Consider the following 27,782-nt stretch of genomic DNA (forward strand, 5'->3'; position numbering starts at 1 on the left):
CACTTTGCATCTCAATTTTTCTGTTGTGTATTTCAGATATTTGTTCTATCAATATAGTTTGCACCAGATCTTTTACAGGTGTGCAAGGCAAACATGTGCAGTATGTGTTTGAGTGCATATAGTAGTGGGAGAACATATTACAGAGTTTTAAACACTAATAATTTCCAAACTAAGTCTGAACACAGTATTCTGGATACCAAAGTATCTCAATTGCATTTTATCAGATGTTATGAGTTTAGTAACTTGGCACATTTAGGCACTCTTCACCATGGGTTTTGTGGGCTCAGCTACAATGATTTCAGTGTATTTGGCCTTCAGTTGCATTAATCAGTCCAGAATATAACTCTGCCTTGCTGGCACTATAGAACGTGGGAATACAATGTTCCCTGGTCATTGAATGTTGAGTACAAAGGGCATTGATTTCAGCAGCAGACCTTGGCACTCCATCTCAGAATCCTTAATACATTCTCTTTAGTCTTATTTCATATCTGTGTTTAGGAGGTGATGTTGCATATCCATCTGTGATGGAAAAAGATACTGTAGATGCAACAAACAAACAAAAAACAAAAACAGGATTGCGTCCCTTGAGTAGTTGTCATCCATTTGTTCTCTTCCAGAATTTGTCAATTCAACATATTATTTAATTTTCCCTTCCATCTTTAATTTTCCCTTCCATCTTTATACCAATTTTATCCTTAAATTGATTTGTGAGATCCAGTACAGAATTATGTGTAAAATCCTGCCTTTGGAACAGGACAATCTAGCATTTTTCCATCTGCACTGGTCATGTTCCCCTTTCTTTCCATGGCCTTACAATGCCTTTTCCCCATGCTTGCTTCACTGATACCACTTAGTTTCTGCAACCTCCCACTCTGTCCTTTATTTCAAAGCCTTAGAAAGGAGAGGCTGTACCATAATCTCACAGAAAATTACCTTCATGTTTTAGCCCAAAGCTAGCTCTTACAAGGTGTAGATCAGATGATAGTTCAATGAGGATTGTCTCTCTCTCTCTCCCCCGACTTGATTCTGTTTCTCAAGATAATTGCATAGCTTTCATAGTAAATGATAAAGATTAATCCCTACCTTATATTTTCTGTAGATGAGATACTGCATTACTGTACTAGGATGAACTGACAGTATTCCATCTTTAACGTTAGTCAGGATTTTCGTCTTTTCACTTCTAGAAGGTGTTTACATAGACAGTTCAAAATCTAATGAAATACCCAACTTTACAATTCAGAAGAACATCTGATGGATCCATAGTAACCAATTAAACAGACCCACAATCCAGAAGGCTTATATTATTCATGTGTTCTTATTTTAAGGCAGATATTATTCATTATTATTTTTGGATTGCCATGAAATAGTAAAATAGTATTTTCCATTAAGTTATCAGCATAACATCTCTATTGATCTGTGCCCAATAAAAGAAAGTTCACTTTTGAAGATAGCAAGAAAAATATGTAATTCTCAAGAATAATAAAGCAAAGCTGTACATTAAACTTGTGGGAGTAGCATATGGGAATGATACATTACAATATATTTCCATTTACTATATCAGGACAAGATTTTTAAGGCCATAACTGTTAAAAAGGGTTTTGGCAACTTACTTACAATGATTGGGGCTCTGATCTAATTCATGTCAGTATCCTAAATGTATTGTTAAACTGATCTTTTTAATAGATGTCCAAACAATAAATATCCCATCTGTTTTAAAGCTGTAATATGCAATGTTGGATTCTACTTTAGTCTTTTAGAAAATAAAACAAGGGCTTTGCATTACAAAACTAATGCATCTATAGAATCTCTGAAATTAGATGTATTTTCTGGCCAGTTGAATGCACTGAAATAAATTCAGTTTAAGAGGAAAGTGCCATACATACTCATAGTCGAGCTCATGTATAAATTGAAGGCAGTTCTGGAGGCCAAAACTGTGGATTTTGACGTGGTCTGTCGAAAAGTCAGGGGTCATTCTCTTGAGAAGGAAAAGCACTCAATGTCTCCTCAGGGGGCCAGCAGCCTTTGCTTGCTGCCACTATCCCCCCCCCCCCATGTAGTCATTCAAAAAGGCCAGAAGCTGCAGCATCCCATCTCACGGGATGGGACGGACTAAACTCTTGCTTTTGTCATTCTATACAGAGAAGTGATGGTTCCTTTTTGACAAGTTTTGAAATACAGTACTCACATTGACACATGGATAAGTTGACTCAGGTTTTGAGGATTGATTTTTCGACTAAAATTTTTAAACTTATAATGAGTACCACATATAGGACAATTCAAAGACATAGCCATGTGAGTCTGGAATATCAGTATGCAAATAGATCTTGTAGTACTTTAGAGACTGTGAGAAAGAAGTTAATAGCATAAGCCTTTGTAGGTTGTTTGCTTTTTCAGATGCATGCAGTGAATACTTCATGCATCAGAGAAAGTAGACTTAGTATCTAAGGTACTTCAAGATTCCTTTACATACTAATAAGTTAGTTAATTGCTTTGTTTGGCATACGGATTCCTCCCCAGAATCCCATCATAAAGCCCACATGTCTGCTAAAAGCCCCATATTTCCTTCTGGCCATTCAAGGAGAGCCTGTCCGAAAAATTACAACATCCATAGCTCAGTGCAACTGAGTAGTGCACAAGTGTACAAGAACACTAATGACTTATTTAATACAATTTTTAAAGTATCCTGACTCTCCTCAGCATCTTTAAGGATGCAGTAAAATGAGGAGATTGGTTTGCATCCACACACCCTTTCTACAGTATTAGTAAAATTCATACAAAATGCACTAATGATTTCAGTTATATATTCATTTTAAGAGTTTGCACTTTTCCTTTAGAAATCTCTTTCACATTAGACCTGTAATATTCCCGTTTCTGTAGATTTTAGGCAATGAATGCTCTGTTTCATCATGCATAGCAGGCAGGTGCCTCCAGGAGTTATCCAGATTTTCAGATTATTGAAGGGATATGAATATATAATTTTGCTATTCAAGCATACTGAAAATAGTATTCACTGCATAAGAACTTTTCATACAGTATCAAGTTGCTTTCGTTGTTTTAAAAATGAAATTGGAATTACAATCTGGAGGGATCCATTTCCCCCGAGATATTATAGGAAGCTTCCTGCCCAGTATTGTGCCAGGAGTTGTTTTCTTTCCACCCTCTTGAAGGGGTGATCTTATGGATGCAACCTGATCTCATGAGTTGTGTTGCCTCACAGAGCTTGATGGGGACATACATAAGACTATCACTGGGTAACCAGCCTGGGTTTTGCAACATCCTCCCACCTTTCCCTGAAAACAGGGTGGGATTGGCCAGATATGTTTTGGTTAAGTAGGAATTTTGGGGAGGAACCACAATTGGCCTTCGGATACTCCTCCCATTACTATGACTACTCTTCTTTTTCTCTCTACTTCAATGTGATTTGTATTAATCCTCTTGTTTTCATATCTCCATTGAGCTCTGAAGTCTAGTTTTTTTTATTGATTCTCCCTGGACCACACTTTCTAGCAGGAGAAGAATCAAAGCTGGGTTAGAGTCACAGATTTCATATGCAAAGAGAAATCTAGAATGAATGGGCTTTTTCATAGTATTTTTGTAAGTGGCATCATCTTTCTCAGAACAGCAAGTTTACATCTCAAACATATTTGGTGTAGCTATGAATATTTTGCTAACTTCTCCTAATGTTAAACATTGCAGTTTTCAAGGCAAGGCTTGCAACAGACACAACAGCAACAGCAAACAGCTGCTCTTGTCAGACAACTCCAAAAACAGCTGTCAAGTAAGTATGCAAGACTAGATAAATGATTCCCTTTCCCCCTTCTCTCTCCTTCTCCCTCACACAAAAAGTTTGGCTTTTGTGTACTTCCAGAATATTTTCTGCCAATTTATTTTTTGTTAAATAATAAATGTGGACATAGGCAATTCTACTTGTTGCAAAAATGTTTTGTTGGCTGCAAAGACTATTCTGGAATAGTTGACATACATGAATAATTATTTCCAGTAGTGATTAATGTATTTGTCAGATTTTTTTAGCCAAGGATTTACACTTAAGTAGTAGGAGAGGCTCCCATATATCTGATGGGTTAGGGACTGCAACACTGTTGGAAGTGGAATTGCATGAAAATTGGAACACATCTTTGTTTTTGCTTTCAAATGCATTTTGGCTGCCAAAACATATTAATAACACACTACAGTATACTATAGCATGTTTCAAATGGTCTAAAGTGAGTAGACAAGAAGAACTCTTTCGAGTATACCCTTCACCAAATTAATGAAACTTGACTTAGACAATATGAGCTCCTTCGATGTTGGATAGTCAATCTTGATTGTGGTTTAGGGTCACATGCTGTAAATGCTTTGGGGATATTTTTTCTTTCTTGTGAAAGATTTTGTGTTTGTGTTCAGGATATGATGACATTTTCAGTAAAGAAAAAAATTAGATTCAAAATAGTACAATTGGAAAAAATATTTGAAAATATTCCAAAAAACGCTAAAAAATGTGTTTCTCAAGTGTCAGAAAATCACAATTAGAGGAAGAATAATGAACTGACAAAATCGATATAGTGTAGGGTGTTATTTTATGCAAAGTTTGCACTTGAGGTTTTTTTTTGGTTAAGGAGCATGATTTTTGGCGTATAAAATTCTATATCCTTTTTTTCCGTGCAAAATGTGAATTTTGTGCAGTATAGGTCCTGAACAACATAGTCTTTGAAAATGGTGCAGTTTTCTAAGGCTCTCTCAGAAATGGAAAGAACAATTCTAAAATTAATTGGTGCTTCCTTTAAGGACCAATTTACTGAAGAGTTACAACCCTACTAACTAGGCATCCAAGGGAATACCTATTCCTTGTGATTAATACATTTTGCCTCTCATACTAAATTTTAGGTACACAAGTGAGGAAAATCATGTGGCAAACAGATTTTTTCACCACTGGATGGAGCATCTCTTTTAAATATATGTTAAACATAATGACTCATGTTCTGTATAGCTTACTTAGTTATAGATGTATAACTAGGTAATGTTTCTTGGCCTGACTCCCTTACTCACTAAATCCACCAATGATCAGAACATGACCCCTGTTGCAATATCTTGTTGCAACCTTGCTTGCTGGCAGGACTCCAGTCACCTGCTGAACAGATCTCCATCTCGCAGTGTATCTGCTGCCTGGTAAAGTAGGTTTGAGTAGGGCAAAAGTGTCATGATTGTGACTGTATAGTTTTAGTGAATGTAGAGCAATACAGAATCTTAGCAGCCACTTCTGTATATTTTGGGTATAATCTGTCATCAATTATCTGTGCATAGTATGGCTATCTGAAGAAAAGTGAAAATAAGTTTTGCTTGAAATCAATGGGCTATCAATCCTGCATTTATGCATATTGGCTTCAAATTAAACACTGACACATTATAGCAGGACACAAGATTTTAATACCAAATGTGCTTTAATATTAAGGACTTCTATTTTCACTTCCTAGGTAACCAGCCACAACAAGGAGTGAACCCGTATGGTCACCCTTCACACTTCTGATCTTCGAAGAGTGAAGGAAGGCAAAGCTTTTGCACAGAAAAGTAGGAAGACAGACCTTGATGCACTAATAACTTTGTTCCAGTTTTGTTTTGCTGCAACTAATGTGAATATGTAAAAATGTTATTTTTTGTTTTTTATTTATCTAATTAATATTTGAATTATGTAGGCCTACGCTAAGAACAACGCTGCTGCAAAATATATGGATTTGGTGCTTTGGGGTATTAACACTTTTTTCCCCCAAGATTACTACATATCCTGATTTTTTTTTTGGAAAACAAGGGGAGTTTTTCATCCTTCTTAAGAACTCATGGGACCAAAATAACTAACTAAACTCCCACTCTATTTTGCATAAGGATACCCCCCCATATATTTTAAGATTCTTTTATAAAACATGTCTTGATTTCAGTCATGCTTATTTTTATCATGTTTGTAGTTTTCACTCTTTATAAAATCATTTGTTTTCAGAGTTCCTGATCTCCTCTTGCTTTCACTGAGATAATAAAGTTTTGAAGGAAGATCGCCATTTCTAGTCATAAGGTTTCTATGAAAATTCTATTGTTTAATAATAATGGATCTGCTAGATTTGTCTTTCATTGAAAATCTTACTAGAAAGGGCAACTGTAGAAATTCTGGTTGCAATCAAAGCCATAATAATGGCTGAGCAATTTGCTTGGATTGGGGTAGTGGACATTTTGGAGAAGTCACAGTTAAACTAATTTTAGACTACAGTCCTGTGTAGTGTTGGTTAGTATCCATGCATAAATACTACTGAAGTCTGTGGAACTTGGAAATTGTCAGTTGTGCACAGAGTTGTAGCCTGTAGTTATAGCTAAAGACTAGAATAATAAACCCTATAGGTTGTCCTGATGTCTCCTATAATCTTATTGGAAATATTTACTAGAGCTTCCAGAGCATGCACTAGAAGATAAGGTGACCATTTTCTACTGTTTATTATGTAGTTATCCCAATTCAGTTTCAGGATAGCAGTTCCCCTCCCCACAAATGGAAATGTTTCCCAATAATGTGAAGAAAGAATTGTTTTCTGTGATTTTTTTATATTTGCTGGTTTCCAGCTATGGTATGATGGACTTGCCAGTGTATGTGTAGAAGATTTATTGTATAATGTGAGCTTCCACCTATGGTGTTCAACCTCACCAGCTTTGTTTCTTTGTTAAGAATGGGATATTATCTGTCTTATAATAGGAGTGGTCAGTGTTTGACCTTGTAGATGTTCTGGACATTCATCAGGCCCACGCAGCTGTGACCAGTGGTTGGGAATTGTGGGAGTTGTAGTCTACAACATGTGGAGAGTCAAAGAGCTTATGAGGTAGCAGACTTGTATGTGGACTGTACTACACTGGTGAGTGCTCACATTATACAATACTTCCCAGGAAAACTTCTTACTCACAGACAATGAATGTTTCAAGGAGGAAACCTAGGTAGAACTTTAGTTTTGTATGGAGGAACATAAAGTCTAGCCTCCGCCCCTGCAATCTTAAGTGATACAGTCTAGGCTCAGGTTTACCACTTCATCTGTTTGTGAGAATTAGGTCTATGTTTTTAAGTCATAGAAATATTTATTTATTATTTTGTACTATGGGTATTCATATGTTTAATTTTTTTGTTTTTTTTGTTTGTGTAAATACACTTGTATTTATAAATTTGCTGCAAAAGCACAAGTAAACTATTCATCAATTTTATTACTATAAAATACCAACTATTTTAACCTTGTGCAAGATATATTTACTCATAATTGAATAAAAACTAATTAGATAAAACTTTTGTTTTGTGAACTTTGGGTATACTATATTATCTTTTTAGAATTAGATGGACACATTTTAATTGTGGCTCATGTAGAGCATTGAAGATATTTGAGAGTATTTTAACATGTTTTCTGTACAAATTTCTCATTTGCCTTGTATTTAAAATGATATGACTTACTGTGAAATAAAACAATATCTGCTGAGAAAATTAGTCATGCCGTGTAGAATAAAATTTGCATAGCAATACCAGGACAATGCATTTCTACCTTTCCATCAAGATACCAGAATCTTTATGATAATATTGTTGTGAGCCATTGTATATACATTGTGAAAATTTCTGATTCCCTTTTTGTCTATAACGTATATTCCAATTACTGTTCCCTAAATTATGAAGACCACACTATTTTTGTAACAATGCTGGCCGTTTTCTTTAAAAATGGTTAACACACACACATTCTAAAGTTATGGGCACCTCAAAATTGTTGATGTAGCTTTCTAGACTTTGTATTGTCGACTTTTCTAGACTTTGCAGACTCACTGTGTTCAGTCAAAGCAAAAGCAGACTAGCCTTCACATGTTTAGCAATGTCTGCCTAATATCTGGTTAGGTGATATATCCCAACCAAGCTATACACAAACTTGTGATGGTGTGGCCCCATTACCATTTGGGTTTTAGTATCAACCTTCTTTACCATTTTGTCACCATTCTCTGAAGTCTGAATAGATTGTTTTGCAGGTTTTCACAACCTTCTTACAATTTTACTTTCCTGACTAATTTAATTTAAATACCTGTTTTGGTCATTATGTTATACTGTATTGACAAAAATGTTACTGGAATCAGTGCTATTTGATACTAGTTTTACTAACATCCCTTTCTCCTCCCCTCCCCCATTTCTAAATTTATTCTAATTTTAATTCTCCTCCTTATTTTATATTCATCCCTTTTCAAAACCAAAAACAAAAATCCAGGAGGAAAATAAAATGAATAAAAGAAGTTAAAAGGTACAAAAGTTTGACATTAAAATAGAGTTTAATTACTGACATTACGAACAATTCAAAATATATGACGTTATTATCTTCAGTTCTCAAAAGCCAATCGGAATAAAAAATGTGTTTACTTCCCAGTTCAAGACAGCAAACAGTGAGCTATTCTGGTTTTACTTGAAAGGGACTTCTAGAACCAATTGACAGCTACTGAGTAGGCCCTATTACACGTCCACATGACTATGCCTTTGTAAGTGTTGAAACTAGATAAGGTTGGACAAAACTGTGTTGGGTTTGTTGAATATCTTAATGACTTTCAGTAGCATTTATCATGATATCATTTTGGGCCATCTAGTTTGGATTGGACTTGGAGAAATTCTTTTACAGTGGTTCCGTTTTCTTCCTGGAGGGGTCAGCCCAGAAATTGTTGCTGTGTGTTAATGGCCAGAAATATTTTGTTGTTATCTTCTTGGTCTACTTATATAACTTTAAAGCAGTGGTTCTGAACCTGAGGGTTCCCAGATGTCTTGGCCTTCAACTCCCAGAAATCCTAACAGTTGGAAAACTGGCTGGTATTTTTGGGGGTTGTAGGCCAAAACACCTGGGAACCCACAAGTTGAGAACCATTGCTTTAAATGATAGAATTTACCTAATATCACTGTGTGAGATGAATGGTGTAGGATTTAAAGCAAGCAGCTAAATCTGCATGTCTCACAATCGACAACCATCCCTAGTTTGAATGGCACTTTGGAATAAATGCCAGATGATATGGAATGTAAGAGTTAAAAATGCCATCGCAGTTGTACACAAGAGAGGAAGACAGTCACTAGCATCGTCAAGGATTGATCCATCACTGTTTTAGTACTTTAAAGAGTGTATTTAAATGTTTTTTTTAAAAAAATGTTTTTATTTTGATAATGTTTTAACTGGATTTTATTTGTTCATCCACTCAGGAGGTTTTGTAGGTTTGGAAGTTATACAGAAATCCTATAGGTAAAGGGGTTGAGTAGTGCAACTAAAATATAGGATTGGTTCAACTGGAGCTTGAGTTACACCTGGGGTTGCAGTGGTTTGCCTTATGTGGGGGAGATTGCAAAGGCCCTGAGTTGCCTTCAGTCTGTTATGAGTGGAATACAAATGTTGTAAATAAAATAATAAATAAATAAATAATACTACTATCTCCACAGTGATTTGCATTGCTAGTTGCCCATATTCAGTCGCTTGTTACTATGTAATAATACAACTTTTTGTTTTTGAGATCTACCAATACCAAGAACATGCAGAAACCTAACTCATAGCCACTTGGATGTAATATTATTATTAATAATAAACTGTATTTATACTCCACCCCCTCTCTCTGCAGCAGCTTACAATTCATAGATACAGAAAATAATGTAAACAAAAAACAAGAGTGGCTGTGATGAGGCTTTTAGAATTTATTCTTCCTGTAAGAGGCTAATTTTGTGATTTTCCGCCACTTGGGTTTTCAACACAGCTCACAAACTTACCTTTTCAGTAAGGATAGGTGTTCACAAGTACGTCTTCTATCCCACTTTTTGAGTTTTGGTCTCAACAGTGTGACCAGGTGGAAGGCATGCCTTCCCACTTCAGACCAAATTCAACAGGAAACCAGTCCCCAGTAATGAAAATTAGTTCTTCCACAGCTCTTCCACTTGACAATTGGATTAAGTGGTAATTGGACTATTTACAGAGATTGGTCTTGGTGAAAGTGCATAATTACAAATTGAGAAGTGAAGCAGATACAAATGTCAATGGTGCAAAACATCACAGCTGCCACTGTTTGATGCTGAATCATGTATCTGATTTCTGTTTGAATAAACTAGTTTATTTAAATTCATACATAAGAGAAAACTATATCTTTTTCAAAAGTGGAAACTTCTAATACTTTCTCATGTGAAGGAGGAGATGAGGCAGAATATTAGCCTTAAGTTTGTGCTCATAATAATCAACCATTTTCAGCTTTGGAGCAAAATGCTTTTAAAACTGATTTTCACCCAGAATCAGGCATAATGAAAATGAATAGAGGTTTTCAACTGCATACTGGGCAAAGACAAATAGTTGTTAATTTACATACCTGGAGGGGAAAATAGTGACATGCACAGTAATAGTTCCTCAGTTCCTCCTAGCAGAGGAGCAGTACTAAAGTTGAAAAATGAACTCTGCCATGCACATCTGACCTGGAACAGCTGAAACAAAGGTATATGATACTCTTCTTCAAATAACCTTCTTGTGGAACGTGGGGGACAAAAAGATTAAGAGTTGACAGTACATCTTGGTATCTCAGTTGTTCTAAGCAGATGTTGGTGACTTTCTTATTTACTACTCTACCAGGACAAATTCTTAACATTCAAAACTTATATTGTATATCTGTCAAATATGTGATTAATTGCTTTTCCTAGGCTGGTCTAACAATTCAAACCCTTGTAATCCTGACATTCATTCTGCTCTTGTTCCCCCGCTGAATCCCTTTCTGGATTAGGTTCATGGGCCACATGGTGACTCCTTAAATGGTTCACATCTTCTGGAGTTGCTCTGGAATTATAAATTAAGAGCAGTTTATGACAAGGTATTAGGATCAATTTCTTGGACATGCTGTTCCAGATGCTTGGAAGCAGTATTTGGATCAGGCCAGCAGTATATTTAGTCTGTTCTGATTCCAATAGTGATCAGCTTCCTCCCAGTGTTTGTTTCTCAGCTGTTGGTAATGTGTAACTTACTTTAAAAAAGAATTCAACATATTATATTAATAATTTTAATGTAAAATATTTAGCAAATGAATATTTGGCAGCAAGGTCATTATTTACATCTATGTTTCTTCAGATGCAGACTTTGTGAATTTTTAATTTTAGAAAAAATAACATGGTCTCTTCAACAGAAAAATAAAACATTACAGTTCAGTGGTTCTCAGCCTGTGAGTCCCCAGATGTTTTGGCCTTTAACTTCCAGAAATACTAACAGCTGGTAAACTGGCTGGGATTTCTGGGAATTGTAGGCCAAAATACCTCGGGACCCACAGGTTGAAAACCACTGTTATAGTTGAGCTATTTTCTCTTGTTCTTTAACATCCCTGTAAAAAGGACTGCTGCACACAAACAAAACAAATTATTGATATTTAAAACAAATTAGCACCTTTTGTTTTGAAAGAAGTAAAGTACAAAATATTCATACATGTCAGTAAGGTAACAAAACAGCTATCACGGTTCTTTTTTTACATATCTTTGTAGAATTTTACAATGTGTACCATGATTATAGTACTTCCAAATGGGAAATTAAAAAAAAAACAAGTTTTTTTAAAAAAATATTGTTATGTTACATTTTTTCAGTTTCATAGTAAACATATTTTCATTCATGTAGATATCCTCTGTTTTTATTGGAAAATTAAGTGCCTTAATTTGTTAAAGCTATGTTTGAATATCATTATTGAATATCATTATTATCATTATAAAATTTCATACAAGGTCACCATGCTTATTTCCCCACAGCTATCTGTTTCTCAACATGTGTTCTGTAAATTAAGAATTGTAATTGTAATGAAATTGACATGCCTTTTGACTGGATTTGATTAAATACCTTTGAAAGCCAAACATGGTCTAGATCCCACTTTGTTATCGGTTATTTTAACTGCATTTTTCTCATTTCAGATTACTTGAACATACGATACGGTAGAATCAGTGCCAAGCTGGTTTTTTGCCATACACTTATATATGCCAGAATGTGTTGATCTGGGATTCTGAATTATTAATGTTCCTTGTGGATGAATAAGTTCACTTCCAGATGACTGGCCTTTGCTGCCTGTGGAAAGCAATGAGTGATCAGGCAGCTCCCATGTAATTTCTGGAGTTGGTACACCTAATGCCATACAGTGAAGCTGAATTGCTACTCCAGCTGTAGTGTGAATATGCCTTGGTGGTCTATTTGTAATCCTTGGCGGATGTGCCACAATAATCACAAAAACTGCTACTGTTGAATCACCAATGTAGTTCTGAGCTTTGCACGTGTAGCTTCCTCTGTCATTAATGGTGGCTTCTCTTATGAATAAAGTACCATTTTCCAGTAACTTATATTTTCCATTAATCTGAGGATGGTCTAGGACATAGCCACTAGGAACTGTCCAGATAATACTTGGTTTGGGGCTTCCACCAGCAAGACAATGAAGTGATAATGATTCCCCACTAGGGCTTTTGATTGTTCCTCTTGAGTGGATGAAAATTGTGGGTTTTTGACCTATTTCCAAAAGAATCAACTTTTCAATATAGCCAACTTTATTCTTAGCCGCACATCGATACTTGCCCGCATCTGTTTTAGAAGGGCTATTGATAACAAGAGTGCCATTGTTTCCCAAGAAATAGTGGAGTGTTCTAAAACCTGCAGAGAGTCGTGTGCCATTTGGTAGCATCCAGATTATCTCAGGAGGTGGATTTCCATCAACAGAGCAATTCAAGTAGATTGTTTTTCCAGGCTTTACCATGACTTTCTCATTAAATGGGTTTCTAAACATAGGGCGCCTCAGCATCTCTAATACCTCCAGCTGAACTACCAGGATGCTTTCTCCTCCATCATTACGTGCTACACATATAAATTCTGCTGAATCTGAAGACCTTACATTACGGATTTCAAGAGTCCCATTTTTGTGTACTGTTATTCGACTCCCATAGTATGGGGCTGTTAGGAAGATATTATCAGGCATTATCCACATGATTTGGGGTACAGGTGTTCCTTCAGCTCTGCAGTCTATTTGCTTCTTTGAGTGCTTTATGGCTGTCATTTTAATGACTGTCTTGTTTGTATACAAACCGTTGATGAGAGGTGGTTTAGAAACAACATCTAGTTTGTAAAGCTTTGTGTCATCTCCACCAGAGTTGCGTGCCACACAAATGTATTCTCCTGCATCAATGAGCCTCACCTTAATGACTGACAATGATCCGTTAACATGAAGAAAATACCTTTGAGTTGAAGTAGAGATCATATCATTGGAAGGCAACAACCAAAATATTTTTGGTTTAGGTTCCCCCATGGCATCACAATCAAAGATTGCATTATCACCTGCTTTTACCTTTGCATAAGTCTTGGAAATTTGCTTGATACGAGGTGCAGCAGCTACTACTGTTAAGTGCACTTTCATTTCATCTTTTCCAAGTGTGTTTTGAGCATAACATGTGTAGTCTCCCTCTTCAGCCACTCCAACTTTGTTGAAATACAAAGTGCCATTGTCAAACAGAATATATCTCCGAGTCCTGTGCCCACTATCATCTGCTTGCATCACATTGTTGATCATTGTGCCATCTGGCAAACTCCATGATATCTCTGGTTCAGGTGACCCAGACGCTTTGCAATCCACTTTGAAGTCTTTTCCATAAGGCACCAGTTTCTTAAAATAGTGTTTTTGATCTATTTTTGCAGGTTTCATTGTCACACTTACTTTCATAAGGATCAGGTCATCTCCTATTTTGTTTCTTGCAACACATATATAGTCACCTTCATCTTTCTCTGTAACTGCCTTTACAGCCAAGGATCCATTAGGAAACACATGGATTCGGCTCCCCATTCTAGAAATAGAAGCAAAAAAGTAAAAAAATAGAATTATTGATTTTACTCTTGCATCAGATTATGACAGTATTCGGACTACCATGTTTCTGATCCTCAGGTGTTGACCTAAGTTCTAAATAACAGGTAATATACAAATATATCAATTGGAAACAGATTATCATCACAGTGGTGTAGAAAGTAACATACATGCGGTGCTCTTTAATCATTCTGTTACCATATAAAATCTAGATACTAAATGAAGAAACTATGGGAACAGTGGATTTTGTTTGAAATGATCCTTTCTCAATTTATCCTCCCTCTGCCATATTCTGAATCCCAGGTGACTCCAGAAAGAAATCATATTCTTTGCCCATCTCACCTGGTGTCATTATGTATTAGGCTTATAATAATGAAATTAGACTTAACACTACTTGTCTAGACAATACTTATTCCAAAGAAAATGAAGCCTCGACTCCATCTCTTATCTAAAGAAAGCTTACATTTCAAGCACCTCCAAATTAGAAAAGTGATCTTTCCAGTGGATATAGTTATGCATAACATTTACAAATTGTTAATGAATGTCAGGGAACTCTTACTCAGATCTTGATTTGTTGCCCATCTTGTCAGCATTTGGCTGGACAAGCTGACTCGCTCAATTATAGCCAGTGAGCTAGTTTTACCCAACACAATCACTTATAGAAACAGCAGAACCCCTTGCATGTTATCTCCCATACTTTCTTTCAAAATTCAAAATGTATTTTACCGAGCAGAAGCTTCCTAATGTGTTGGTAAGCCCCTTCAAGCAAAACTGGATGGCAGCTTTGGAATCAGTTTTCCTCCTGAGAAATGTTGCAAGTTTTTGTTTGTTTGCACTCCCCCCTCCATATTTTCCCACCAAACCAAAAAAAAAACAACTCTTGTATTAATGAAGTTTTGCTCTAGCTGAAATTGGATTGCAACTCTGATGGAACCTGAGAAGTAAATTAAGCTGAACCTACACTAGCCTATATGCAGCTTTTTGTACGAGCACATGGTCTGATGGCGTATAATGCAGCAACCTTGCTAATGTTCAGTATTTATTTATTTGCCACACTCGTACCCTGCCCTTCTCACCCTGAAGGGGACTCAGAGCAGCCTTACAAAGAAAACAATTTGATGTCACACATATACATACTTTGGTAAATAAACAACACATTAAAAATCAAACAATTAAAAACATTAATATTAAAACCTCAGTTGAAATCATGTAATCCAGGTCATATTCTAGAGCCATTCCATTTATCATTGTCATATTTCTTAGTTTTTTTATTGCACTGTTCAAATTTACTGGTCAAAGGTTTGGTCCCAAGAGTTCTTAGCCTCCGAGGTGGATCATAGAGAGAGATATGTTTTGACCGGTAGGCTGGGCCAGACCTTTTAGAGATTTACAAGCTAAAGCCAGCATTTTGAATTGTGCTCAGAAGCAGATGGGCAGCCAGTGGATCCGAACAGTCTTCAAGGGCAGCCCAATGTAGAGCATGTTGCAGTAGTCTATTCTTGATGTAGCAAGAGTGTGGACTACTGTGGCTAAATCTGACTTCCCAAGGTATGGGGGAAACTGGCGTATAAGTTTTAATTGTGCAAAATCTCCCCTGGCCAGCGCTGAGATCTGGGGTTCCTGTTTCAGTGATGAATCCAGGAGAACTTCCAAGCTGCGAACCTGTGTCTTCAGAGGAAATGTAACTCTATCCAGCACAGGCTGTAACAGCATACCCTGTTCGGCCTTTCAACTGACCAGGAGTACCTCTGTTTTGTCTGGATTCAATTTCAATTTGTTTGCCCTCATCCAGACTGTCACAGCTGCCAAGCACCAGTTCAGGACCTGAACAGCTTCCTTAGTAGCAGGTGGAAAGGAGTGATAGAATTGTACATCATCTCCATATAGTTGACATCGAACAACATTCTGGATTATCTCTTAGGCCTGGGTAACAACGCAAAAATTTGTTTCTAAAATCGATTTGTAATTGGGGTGTTTTTTTGTTTCGATATTTAAAATAATTACAAAATTTTCCAAAAAAAAAGTTCGGTATTTACGAAATTTCGTAAATATTTACAAAACATTTTGTAAAGATGGCGCCCTTTTTTTTTCAATATTTTTTAAATATTTCTTAAATTTAATTATTAATTTAGTAGAATAGGGAGGAGAAATTATTATTGAGGGAAGGCAGGCACTCACTCTGGCGGGCCCTCTCGCTCGCCGCTCGCTCGCCGCTCGCCCTCTCGCTCGCTGCTCGCCCTCTCGCTTGCCCTCTCGCCCTCTCGCTAGGATGGGTTCCTTCCAGGAGGGGCTCTTTTTCCCAGGCTGCCAAACTACAACTCCCAGGATGCTACAGCATTGAGCCAATGTGGTGCCAAACCTCATCCAGGCTGCAGTGTAGATGGCTGCAGGATGGAGGGGTTTCCTGCCTCGAATTGAGAGAGAGAGAGAGAGAGAGAGAGAGAAGAGTAAGCAAGTGAGCCTTCTTTGGAAGAGAGCTCAGAACCCCCCTGCGAAAGGTGAGAGAGAGAGAAAGAAGAGAAAAGGAAAGAAAGAGAAGGAGACCTCCCTCTCGCCCTCTCGCTCGCCCTCTCGCTCCTCTCTCTCGCCGCTCGCCTTCGCCCTCTCGCTCGCCCTCTCGCTCGCCGCTCGCCCTCTCACTCGCCCTCTCGCTCGCCGCTCGCCCTCGCCCTCTCGCTCGCCCTCTCGCTCGCTTGCTCAGCCGGCGCCGAGAGAGGAGAGCTCCCAGCAAGCCAGGCGGCCATCTTACGTATTTCCGAAACGGACGGAAATACAAAATTTTTTGGCACCTGCCGTTTCGATATTTAAAAACACTTCCAGGTTTAAAAATAAGTTTTGTAATCGTTTTGTAATTCAAAAATTAACGAATTTTTTAACGAATTACGAATTAACGAAACGAATTGCCCAGCCCTATTATCTCTCCCAGTGGCTTTATGTAGATGTTAAACAACATGGGGGACAATACTGAGCCCCGTGGGACCCCACAGAGCAAGGTCGCGGGGTTGAGCAGGTGTCCCCAGCAACACCTTCTGAGAACAAACCTCCAAGAATAGTATAATAGAGCATAATCAGCGATTGGAACAGAAGCCACCTGGAGACTCTGAATATGGTGCAGATGGAAAAAAGGTAACAAACACAATCTTACATTTTTTTTAAAAAAAAATTGTGGATATATTTCAAAGAGACACTTTATTGCATTTTACAGTGTTCTTGGGCTCTGATCAAATATTCTCATTTGTTTAACAAAAGGGCTTTGTTGAAACAAATGAGGCATGTAGAATCCATACGCCTACACGGCTGTAGAAAATACATTTTAGGAAATGTTCAGTGGAAAATTTGCCTTGCCAGAGGTATGAGGGAACTGGAAGCTAGTTTGAAATGACCTGGTATAGATGAGAACATGAAAGCTGAAATACATAATTCTTTGGCTCCTTCTGTTCAAATATCTTCCAAAGAGCTGGCAAACATGTGGTCCTGGATTTAGGAGTTTATAATTGTCTGTGATTTCTGAGGTTTAGCTAGATCATTCTAGAGATTACAAAATTTGTTACTGTTAGAGCTCTAAGTACTTCATGAATTTCACTCAGGAACTCAGTTGATGGCTAGAAGTGGCATCACTGCCCTGTTATGAATTAATTACTGCCATGCCTTACAATAAAGTCATGTGGATATTTAAACCCTTGTCTATTTTGTTCTTGTATATGAAGACAAATAATTCAGAGTAGGTTTTTCCCCACAACATGAAAATAAATGAATATTCGTCTACAGCAAAGCTTTCAAAACTTATCATGTTGGTGATATACTTTTTAGACATGCATCCTTTTGTGACATGGTAATTCAGTTTTGCTACAAACCAGAGATTAAATAGGAACAGTTCGATCATCCAGGCAGAAGCCACAAAGGGGTGCTTGATAAAAAAGGATAATCCATTTTACGGGGTGAAAGGGGGCTGAAGGAGTGAAACCATTTCCCTGTTTTCCTGTTACTTCCCCCTACTCATGTTGCTGTTGTCGAAATAACAATCACTTATGACATGGGGGGGGGGGGGGGGCGGCGGCAAATAACCAGTGAAAATGGTTTTCCTCTTTCAACTTTCCTCCCACATAAAATGGACTATTCTTCTTTGTCTAGGCCCCCTTTTGGAGTCCGCCTGAATAATGGAACAGTATTGTTAAACCAAACCCTTATTAAAGTTTTTAATACTATATATATTAGTGTGTGTGTGTGTTTCATATAACCTCTACTGTATAAATGAGTTTGGAAAATTTTCCTTTACACTAGGTGATTCTTCAGAAGTTTCCTCTATAGCTGCTCCATATGGTTCACCACAAACATCATTGTCAACAGATTTCTTTTCTTAATTACAAAACTTATTGATTTTAGTGGTTATTAATGCAATTCAATGAACACATTGTACCTATTGTAAAAGCTATAACAGTACCTGTACTTGAACATCACCAACACTTCACTTCTGCAGTGATTAAACCTCTATTTTTGAACTAAAGCTGAATGGCTAACTATTGGGAGGGCTTTGCCTATATCTTCCTGCCTGCCTGAAGGGGGTTGAAATAAGGCACCCTTTGGAGGTCTCTTTCAACTCTAATCAAGTATAGACTGCCAGAGAGTCCAGTGGAGCCCTTCTTTGGATATTTCTGAACTGGCTGTCTGTTGTAGGGACTTTGGACCTTCCTGCCTGGCTGAAGGGGTTGGAATAGATGTACTTTGAGGGTATCTTCCTCCTTGTCATTCTCACCCTTCCCCCCAGCTTTGGCTGGGACCACTGTTTGCTGAGGCAGAAAGCTGAAGACGACAACGAGGATTAGGATGGTGTGGCCTTGGGCTAAGCACTGCCTAAGTTGCCACTGCCATTGTTGCTCCTGCTGGTGCCTCCGCCTTCTCTTCCTCCAAGAGTGGTCAACACATGACTTCCAAGCAGCTCATTTGTCTCTGGGGGAGGGGGAAGCATTTTTCATGTGATGCCTATGGATTACAGGCAACACACTAGTATGTCATGACACACAGTTTGGAAAGCTCTGAGCTACAGTATTCCCCCTCTACTCAAATGTTCCAGAGTAATATTTTTCTTGTGGAGCAAAAACAGTGGGCTTTTTATGCAACCCCCCCCCCCCAAACCTATTTTCTGTACAGGAAGCCAATTTGAAGTGCACGAAATCTACATGTTTTTCATTGCCAAATAATCTGTTCACAATATTTTGGGATGTTTGGACACGAGGAGAAAATTATGCAAAATTCTTTGGTCTCTTATTCTTCCCTATGGGGGTTCCTAATTGTTACGAAATCTGTATTTGATTTGGATATGAATAATTATGATTATTCTTTCCATTCCTAGCCCAAAATACACCAATGAAATAATTGGTGAGGAATGGGTTTAGAAATAAGTCTAAATGCACAAGCTGGTGTGCATGTCTGAAAATATACATACATATCAGTGTATATCTGATTCTAACTTTAGTTTCTAACTTCCTCTTTTCTCACCTTAATCATTCTCTCTTCTAATTTTCATTCTTCTCTTACTCCTCCTGAAACCTTTCCCCTTTACCTTCTGGACCATTCTTATTTTACAGTCTTTCTAATCTTAAATCCCTTTAATTCCTTTGCATGTCTGCTTTCTCAGCCATTAACACTCCCCCAGGTCCCCTTGTCTGTTGGCAAGCAGATGAAATTCAGTGAGATAAAATCTGCTTTCCATGCAGATCATTTCAGGTACAATCTATCTATCATTAACTACTGGTACTGGGAGAAGTCTCCTGTTAGATTGAGAATATTTGATTAGATTGAAAAGCCACCCAACTCAGAAAAACCTGGCTCCCCATGTTCCTTGTCAGCAGCTCAGCAAACCTCATTCTGGCTGACCTCAGTCTGTAGGTCAGCCAGAAATTCATCATTTCATGTTACAAGGACAGCACAACTAATTGGTCCTGGGAACTTTATTAATCCACATCATAAAAAATTTTTGTGCATTAAATTTCAGTTGTTCAAGAAATGTAGCTTTCAAGAGTCCTACCTGTGCCACTGGTCAACAACAGCTTTGGAAGGTAGTCTCCATATGATCTTAGGTGTTGGCTCTCCTGTAGCCGAACAGTTCAGAAGTAGTCTGTCCCCAAAATTCAACTGAGTCAACCTTTGAGAGGCCACTACAATTTGAGGTGCTGTATCTCTATGTTCTACCTGGAGGTTTACGACTCTTCTTTCTGAACCAGTTGAACTGGTGGCTATACATTCGTAATTCCCACTGTCAGAAGGAGCTATATTCCTGATGTAAAGTGTTCCATTAGGAAAGAGTAAACGTTTTTCATTAGTATGTTGCAGGTTTCTCACCTCAGTTCCATCAAATATGACCCAGTGAATGCTTGGATGAGGGTTTCCCTTGGCAGTGCAAGGAAGCCACAAGCTTTCCCCCATATTCTGTAACACATACTGTTTCATGTCTTCCAGTATAATGGGTGGTGCAGCAATTACTTGCAATCTTATTGTCATTGTATCTGAACCGGCTGGATTGTTTGCAGTGCATGTATAAATCCCTCTGTCATAAATGCTGACTTTCTTAATTATCAATGTGCCATCTGTTTGAAAAGAGATTGCCTCATTTCCTAGAGAAGACTCTGAAATATAGGTTTTGTTTGCAAGGATCCAGGAAATAGTAGGAATGGGACGACCCTCGGCTGTGCACTTCATGGTCACCGGCTTGCCTGAATGAACAGTCATAATCTTTGATCTTCTCCCCAAGATCCTTGGCGGGTAGGTCACCACAGACAATGTAACAAGAAGCTTATCAGAACCATATGGATTGACAGCGACACACAGGTATTGTCCACGATCTTGGACGTTGACATTCTGGATGGAAAGAGTACCATTGGGAAGAATCTCAAGTTTGTCATCATGTATGTGTTTTGGTGAATTAACACCTGTTTAAACAACAAGGAGAAAAAAATAGCCAAATAAAACCTTGTATTTTTCTTTTAAAAATAACAATTTGCAAACCAGGAATATGAAATATTTGTCAGTCTGGATGATTAGTGTAGCCTCCCTTCCGTTAACATTGAGGTTTTAAGGTAATTGTCACTTCCAACTACAACAGGCTGATTCAATTGCTTAATAGTAACTTAACAATTCTTTATTTAACTTATTAAAGTATTTTTATCCTTCAATGTAATGTGAGATCTCAAGATGGCAAAAAGATAAAATAGTGAACTCTTGTGGAAATACCATTGATACAATAGGACTAACTATTAATCCTTTTTTAACAATTAACAGAGAATTCAAAATTATATTTTTGCACTTGCTACTCTTAGAACATGAACAATTAAACCTTTTTAAGTGTTAAAAGAAATCTCAGTTGTATTTGTTGATCAGATTTGTTCTCTGCCAAAAAATGGCACTAAGCAATAATATCAATTCAAGCTAGTAAAATTAAAAACATAAAATGGTCTACTTAAGGAAGCCAATTAAAACATATCAGTAAGCGAGCAGAGGTATAGCACATTCCTAGATTCAAAGCCCTTTTGCTCGGAAAGTGAAAGTTCAATTCATATTTCAAACTAATATCCAAAATTTACATATGCCTAAGAAGTAGAATCTAGGCATGTTTTTGTTTTAAATGGTCTTTTGAAAAAATTGCAACATTGTCACTTATTAAAGGCTCACATTCATATCTAAAATCTTTTCTTTTAGTATCTAAGCATTCTTCTCTCACAAAATTCACACTTTGAACACATAGCTACATTTGAATTAAAGTAGGAATTCACAATGTAGACAATACATCCTCCAAAGTTTCACAGAAAACTAGGACATATGTGACCAGGCAACTCTTGAGTATGGTTCTTACTGACATACTGTTTTCTTAGTGTGACTGATCTTTATTTTGATTTCTGACACATCCATTATTTTATTGCAATAAGACTCCCTGTTGAATGTACTATCTTACTAAAATATCTCCCACTGAACTAAAACTAACCTTAGTTACTAAATTCAGTTAATTTATTCCTTTTATGTATGATGAAAAATAACAAGATTTATGCACAACTATTATTATCAATAATAATAGGAACAATAACATTCATAACCTACCATTTTTTTCAATAATCTCAAAGTGACATTTAAATCTTTCTGACACACACTCAATTTCATCTCACAATAACCCAGGAAAGAAATTAGGCTGAGAGGAAAAAACTTGCTTGATGGGAATCTAACATTTAATGGTAATTTTGACTTGAACCATCCTCATCCAGTATTACCTCACATGGACTCTAATTTCATATTTATAATTCAGAAAAATGTTCATTGGAAATTTAGGAAACTTACTCAATGACACTTTTATCCACTGTATTGTAGGCGAAGGGTTACCACTGGCTTCACAAGGGATGAAGGCATCTGAATTAGCCAGAACTGTAAATGCTGCAAATTTTCCTCCAATTATCCTGGGTTTTGCAACTGTCATCTGGTAGAATGAATTTAAGGCTACTAAAGAAGTGGTAGAAGAATCCTGGTATGCTGTTTTCTCAGTCCAACTTTTGACATGATTGTTCTTCCTCCTTGAAGGACTATACTGGGTAGAACTCTGTGGAGATTTCAATATGGTCAACATATTGATTATGAAGGGTTGTTTACTTTCTGCAGTTTTAGAAGATGGTTCATTCCATGACGTTCCCCATGTGGAAGATGTAGTGGTTTGTGTGATAGCTTCACTTGAATCGACAGCTGGTTGAGATGTTAGTGGATTGGGTTCTTGTGTGGTGGGGTACACTGAACCAGTAGGAGTTTGGATACTTATATCTGTTTTAGTAGGAAAAGTTGTTTTTGCTAGTTGCTCTTCTAAATGTTGGTATGATTCCTTAACTGTTACTGTAGTTGCCTGTGTTGGATTGTTAAATCCCATTGTTGATGTTGTCAAGGATGTATCTGGTAACATTGTGGTTGTGCTTACTGTGTCTAAAAATGATATTGGCAATGAGACCTGAGGTATAGGGTTTTCTGAAAACATATGTTCCACTGGTGTTTCTTTAGTGGTAATATGTTCTGTGATCATATTCCTTGCTAATATCTTATCAGTTGTGAATATATTATCTTTAAATATAGGTTCTGTGCTAAGAGTTGGTGGCCCTAGTCCAGCTGTAACCACATCCATATCAGTTAATTTTGAAGATAATTTCATTTGTCTGGTGCTAGCAGACACAGTTACTTTTCTAGACATTTCCAAAGTAGTAGAAGGCATTATTTTTCCCAACATAGTAACACCTTGAGTGCTAATTATATGCTCCTGAGAATGCATTAACTTCTTTAGGGGCCTCCTCCTCCTTGGCCCTCTTCTTCTGCCAGGTCTGAACACTCTGGACCTGAAAATCTTATTTTCACCATGATTAACAGTAACTGGAGTAGTAATTGGTCCCATGCTAGTTGTATTACTTTCTTTTTGAAGAACAGTTGTAAGACTGGGTCTGTGGGTCGAAGATAGGAGTTCGATTATCCTCAGTGATAGTGTGGGACCATGCATATTGTCACTTATGGACTCAAGTAAGTTCATGAAATCATCAGTTTGGTTCTCTCTCTTTAAAAAATCAGCTCTATTTACAGCTGAAGTAATATCTACTGGTACAGTCATTTGAAGAGGCATAGGAGATACCACAACCAGAGATTCTCCACCAATTTTTAAAGTATGAGAAGACACTGTTTGTAAACTAGGCTGCTCCCTTTGAATATGGCTGCTTCCAAAGACATTGTGCCAAGGATTTTCCCAGGCTGAAACACTGGAGGACATGTTAGTTTCAAGAGCGGGACTGGTAGATTTAATAGTTGAAGCAGATATGCTAGTTTTGGTAGATGTGGTTGCCTTGCCATTTATAGGGCTTTGAATGGTCTGTGTTGGAAGACTGGTGATAAATGATGGGTTCCTGTCAATAGTTGTTTGTAGTGGTGTAATAGATTCTACTTCTGTATGTGATACCACTTGGTTGTTTTCAGTATGGAATGGGATTGTTTTGAAAGTTGTATACTTTTCACCTGTACCTAGCTTGTTTCTTGAGAGTGCCAAGATTTGATTTGCAGTTGTTGAGTCTGCATGCTGACTTCTGAACAAAGTGGAAATGGGTGTATGAGAGGTAATTGGTTCAAGAAATGTGTAGGGAGAGGATAAAGTAGATGTACTCACTGCTATAGGGGACAGCAGGCTTGTGCTTTCTTGCTTTCTGGGTCTAATAAAAGCAAATCTCTGGCCTGAAGTATTCAGAATACGATCAGGTCTAACAATTCGTTTTCTACCAGTTATTTTTCTACGTCTGCCATACCGTCTGGAGAGAGGGGCATGAGTTGTAGTATCCCTAGCTATATGAATCTGTTGATCCATGATAACGGTTGAGACTGTCCGTGGCTTAGGTGTTGTTGTTTTTAAAGTACTGTATAGGTATGTGTTTCTGAACACATCATCATGTGCACTGACTGTCACTACAGAAACTTGATTATATGATTTCCTTGGTGTTTCCACAGTTGATTCTGGAAACAGATTCGTTTTTAGAGTATCTTTTTCAGAAGTCACAGACTGCCTTTTCTCACTAACTGTTGCAGGCGTGATTATTGGCATCACTTTAAAATGCAAATTATTTTCTTCAGGTGGTATCAGTTTATGAAAAGTTCTTGAAGCATTTGTAGTACTATTTGGCAGTTTAGAAGATGGTGTTGTTGATGATTCTATATATGTAGGTGGTGTATATAGTGTGAGATATTCTTTAAAAGACTCTCTTTCAGTTTTATGTTTAACTTCCATATATAACCTCTGACTGTTGGGTTCCTCAGGAAACATAACCAGTGGACTAGTTATTGGAATTGCTGTTTCTGTAACTATGCCAGATGTTGTCAGAGAACTGTAATTACCTAACGCACTTCCAAGTTTTGCGGTTGCAACATTTCCTGATGCTTCTCTCAGAGTGTATATTGAAGGACTTTTAGTTGTTAGTAGTATAAATTCTTCTTCTGGAAATATATCATCTCCAGATGTCTCCTCTTCATTTCCAGAGATCTTTGAAGACAGAAAGCTTTTTACTGTTGGTTTTAATGTGGCATGTTGTTGTGCCATTGGCAATGTGATATTCCTCTTTGTTTTTTCCAGAAATGCAGCCCAGTGCAATGGATCAATTCTCCTGCTGGGGGAAGCAAATTGTCTCTTGCGTCCTCTAAACCTTTTGCTTATTTTGTCTCTATTGTTTCTGGAAATTGCTTTATAATTATTTTTGGTTTTGTTAAAAACAGGATCTTTTACTGATGATCCTTTGGTAGATGCTTGATGTGTTACTTCTGTCTTCATGGTAGACAAAATAATTTGAGGTTTCAGAATAGCTTCAAGTTGTTCATCACCGGATCCTTCTGTTGCCTCATTTACTTGAATATCTAGTTCTTGTGATATCTTTGCATGCCTCTTCACTAATACTTGGTAAACCAAAATGTCAACACCATATTGATTGGCTGCTACACACCTGAAATAACCTCCATCCCGGTCAGTTGATTGTTGAATTTTTAATGTGCCATTTTGAAAAAGAAGCTTGTTTTTTGAAGAACGGTGAAGAATAACATGCTCAGGTATGATCCAGTTAACAGAGGCATCTGGAGTAGCTACAGACTGGCATGGAAGATAGACCGCTTCACCTAAAAGCACTGAGAGCTGAGGTCCATTTAAATTGTTATGTTCCATAGAAGGGTCTATGACAGTAATCCTAAAGGTCAGGATATCGGCATCTTTATAATTGGTACCTATACAGTGATAAACTCCAGTGTCAAAACTATCTGCTGCACGTAACAGGAGGCTTCCAGATTTTGTTATTGTCATCCTCTCATCTTCACTAACATACGGAGCTCTAATCTTATTCCCATCAGCTAATACCCACTCAATTACAGGGATAGGCTCTCCAGTTGCCTGGCAGTCCAGTTCCACAGATCCACCTACCAAAACAGAGTACTCGGTTCTGGTGCTGTTTTTGTGCAATATCATTGCCCAGTTCTGTCTTGCTGATTTGGGATCAGCAACTGGGAGGGTGATCTGAACATCCATTAAGTATTTGATATGTAGAGTGTTAAGTGTGGTTGCTGTCCTATCCAACTGCAGAAATACTTGTCCTTGCATCAACCAAGGAGGCTCAGTTTTCAATTGAGCATCTATGTCAGTAAAAAGTTCTTCATTTTCAGAGCCCATTTGTTTGTATTTGTAACTGAGATATGGTGCTTCTGTGAGTAACTGTTCCCTTTTTAGTTTCAGTGGAGAATTGCTGTATAGAGCCAGTATGCTCCACAGTTGACGAATACTCTCATAGTCAATGCTGCACACAAGAAATGTTGACAATGATGTTTTAAGTATTGTGATGTTGTCCATTTTTTGAACTGTAACAGGGAACATTTTTGAAGGATTTTGTACATTGCAAGCCAAGTTTGCTCGATTATGTGCTTGGTCTGTCATGTTTAATAATACAGATCCTATAGGAGCCATAAAATCTTTGGGGTAAATTGAAATAAAGTCCTCATTATCTGGTATGGTGATGTTCCTTGTTTTCAAGTTTGCATCTATAGTTGGTTTTATGCAATTAAAATCTGAGAGGGACATCTCAGCTACCCTCTTGCTTTTAGAAGTCCTTGGGTTGGCACACAATGGACACTGAAGAACACTGGAAGGTCCTCTGTCTTTTTTACACTTTACAACATCTAGAAAGAATCAAGAGAAAGAGAAACATTAATTTTTTTAAAAAAAATCCTAGTATGAAAGCAAAAGTTCCAATTCTGCTGATGTTTCTTTTATCTATGCAATAAGACAGACCTTAGTAAATCATTCAAAACTGTTTGAGAACTAGCACAGTATTTTGACCATTTGTCATGATTCCAGAATGTAATTGTAATGGACAAGAATCTGAGATAGTGATGGGCATTTTGATAGTGATGGGCATTTTCAGTAGGTCTGGGACCAATTTTCCTTCCAAGGAGTCTTACGGAACTACACAGAATGTCTGTCTCTCCCAAAGAGGCTACAATACCACTACCAACAAAGCAAGATGAGCTTGCTGGGGATATGAAGTTGAAAAGATAGGGGTTTTTTTTTGGAGCAACCACACTTTGGTCATACTTGGAATACAGCTTAGGAATTGGCACCAGACTAAGATGTTCCTAGATACAAAACATTAGACAGAAGGAAGATCACAGAACAGAATCTAGGGGTAGCAGCATTACCTCTTATCAAATGTTTATTCTGAAACCTATCCTGTGTTATACTGGATCCCCATAGTCTTGCTCTGATGAGGCCTGTGTTCATGGCCCCAGTTTTTAAATTTCCTGAACATAAATGTGAATATATTATTATATTCACACATAAAAGGATCTGAATGAATATATCATCACTGAAATTGTATGCTGAATGTATTTCTATGTTTTGGTCTATTTCATGATAAATGACCATTTTGGTCTCCTTTATACAACACCTTGCTGTCTTCAGAACAATCTAAAATATATTAACCTATAACAATAAACATATATGTTGATTCATTGCCTCCTTTCACAACAAAACAGTATCTGAAGACAGTAAATCCTTTTTTCTTTGACATTAGTCTGATGCTACAGAGGTTTTGAACAATTCCAGTCAACAAAGCTAAATTCAGTAAAAAAGAACTTTGATGACTATTGCAGTCAGCAGAAACCTAAAGCTCAAGGATCTTCCTATATATTTTGCATGTTCACAATGTGCATATCTCTTCCTAGAAATCATTCAACAGCTCACACAAAGGTGGAAAAATCCAGATAATTTTTCCACTTTGTGTGAGCTGTTGAATGATGTCTATTCACACTATATACTGATAGCACTATTGTTCCACTCTGTGAACAGTGGACTAAATTAATTGTTAGTCCTAGTAAAATTCTGGAAACAAATAGAAGTTGTTAGTTAC

General features: G+C 37.4%; 2 protein-coding genes across 5 annotated transcripts in view; one reads left to right on the top strand and one right to left on the bottom strand.

Annotated features, from left to right (window-relative positions):
• Nucleotides 1–9,450, top strand: part of MED12L (mediator complex subunit 12L) — a 193,037-nt gene extending 183,587 nt beyond the window's left edge. For all 4 annotated transcript variants that reach the window (XM_060767713.2, XM_060767714.2, XM_060767715.2 and 1 more), the window contains 2 exons: nt 3,697–3,778; nt 5,472–9,450. In XM_060767713.2, the coding sequence (XP_060623696.2) occupies nt 3,697–3,778; nt 5,472–5,524 (135 nt within the window). In that variant the 3' untranslated portion in view covers nt 5,525–9,450. The remainder of the gene's footprint in view (nt 1–3,696; nt 3,779–5,471) is intronic.
• Nucleotides 9,451–9,688: 238 nt separating this feature from the next.
• Nucleotides 9,689–27,782, bottom strand: part of IGSF10 (immunoglobulin superfamily member 10) — a 28,932-nt gene continuing 10,838 nt past the window's right edge. Inside the window, exons 6-8 of the mRNA XM_060767706.2 lie at nt 22,177–26,553; nt 19,880–20,780; nt 9,689–13,837 (exon numbers count right to left, since the gene is read on the bottom strand). Of these exons, the coding sequence (XP_060623689.2) occupies nt 11,929–13,837; nt 19,880–20,780; nt 22,177–26,553 (7,187 nt within the window). The 3' untranslated portion in view covers nt 9,689–11,928. The remainder of the gene's footprint in view (nt 13,838–19,879; nt 20,781–22,176; nt 26,554–27,782) is intronic.

The sequence above is a fragment of the Anolis sagrei genome, chromosome 3 (genome assembly GCF_037176765.1).
Source record: "Anolis sagrei isolate rAnoSag1 chromosome 3, rAnoSag1.mat, whole genome shotgun sequence".
Classification (NCBI taxonomy): domain Eukaryota; kingdom Metazoa; phylum Chordata; class Lepidosauria; order Squamata; family Dactyloidae; genus Anolis; species Anolis sagrei.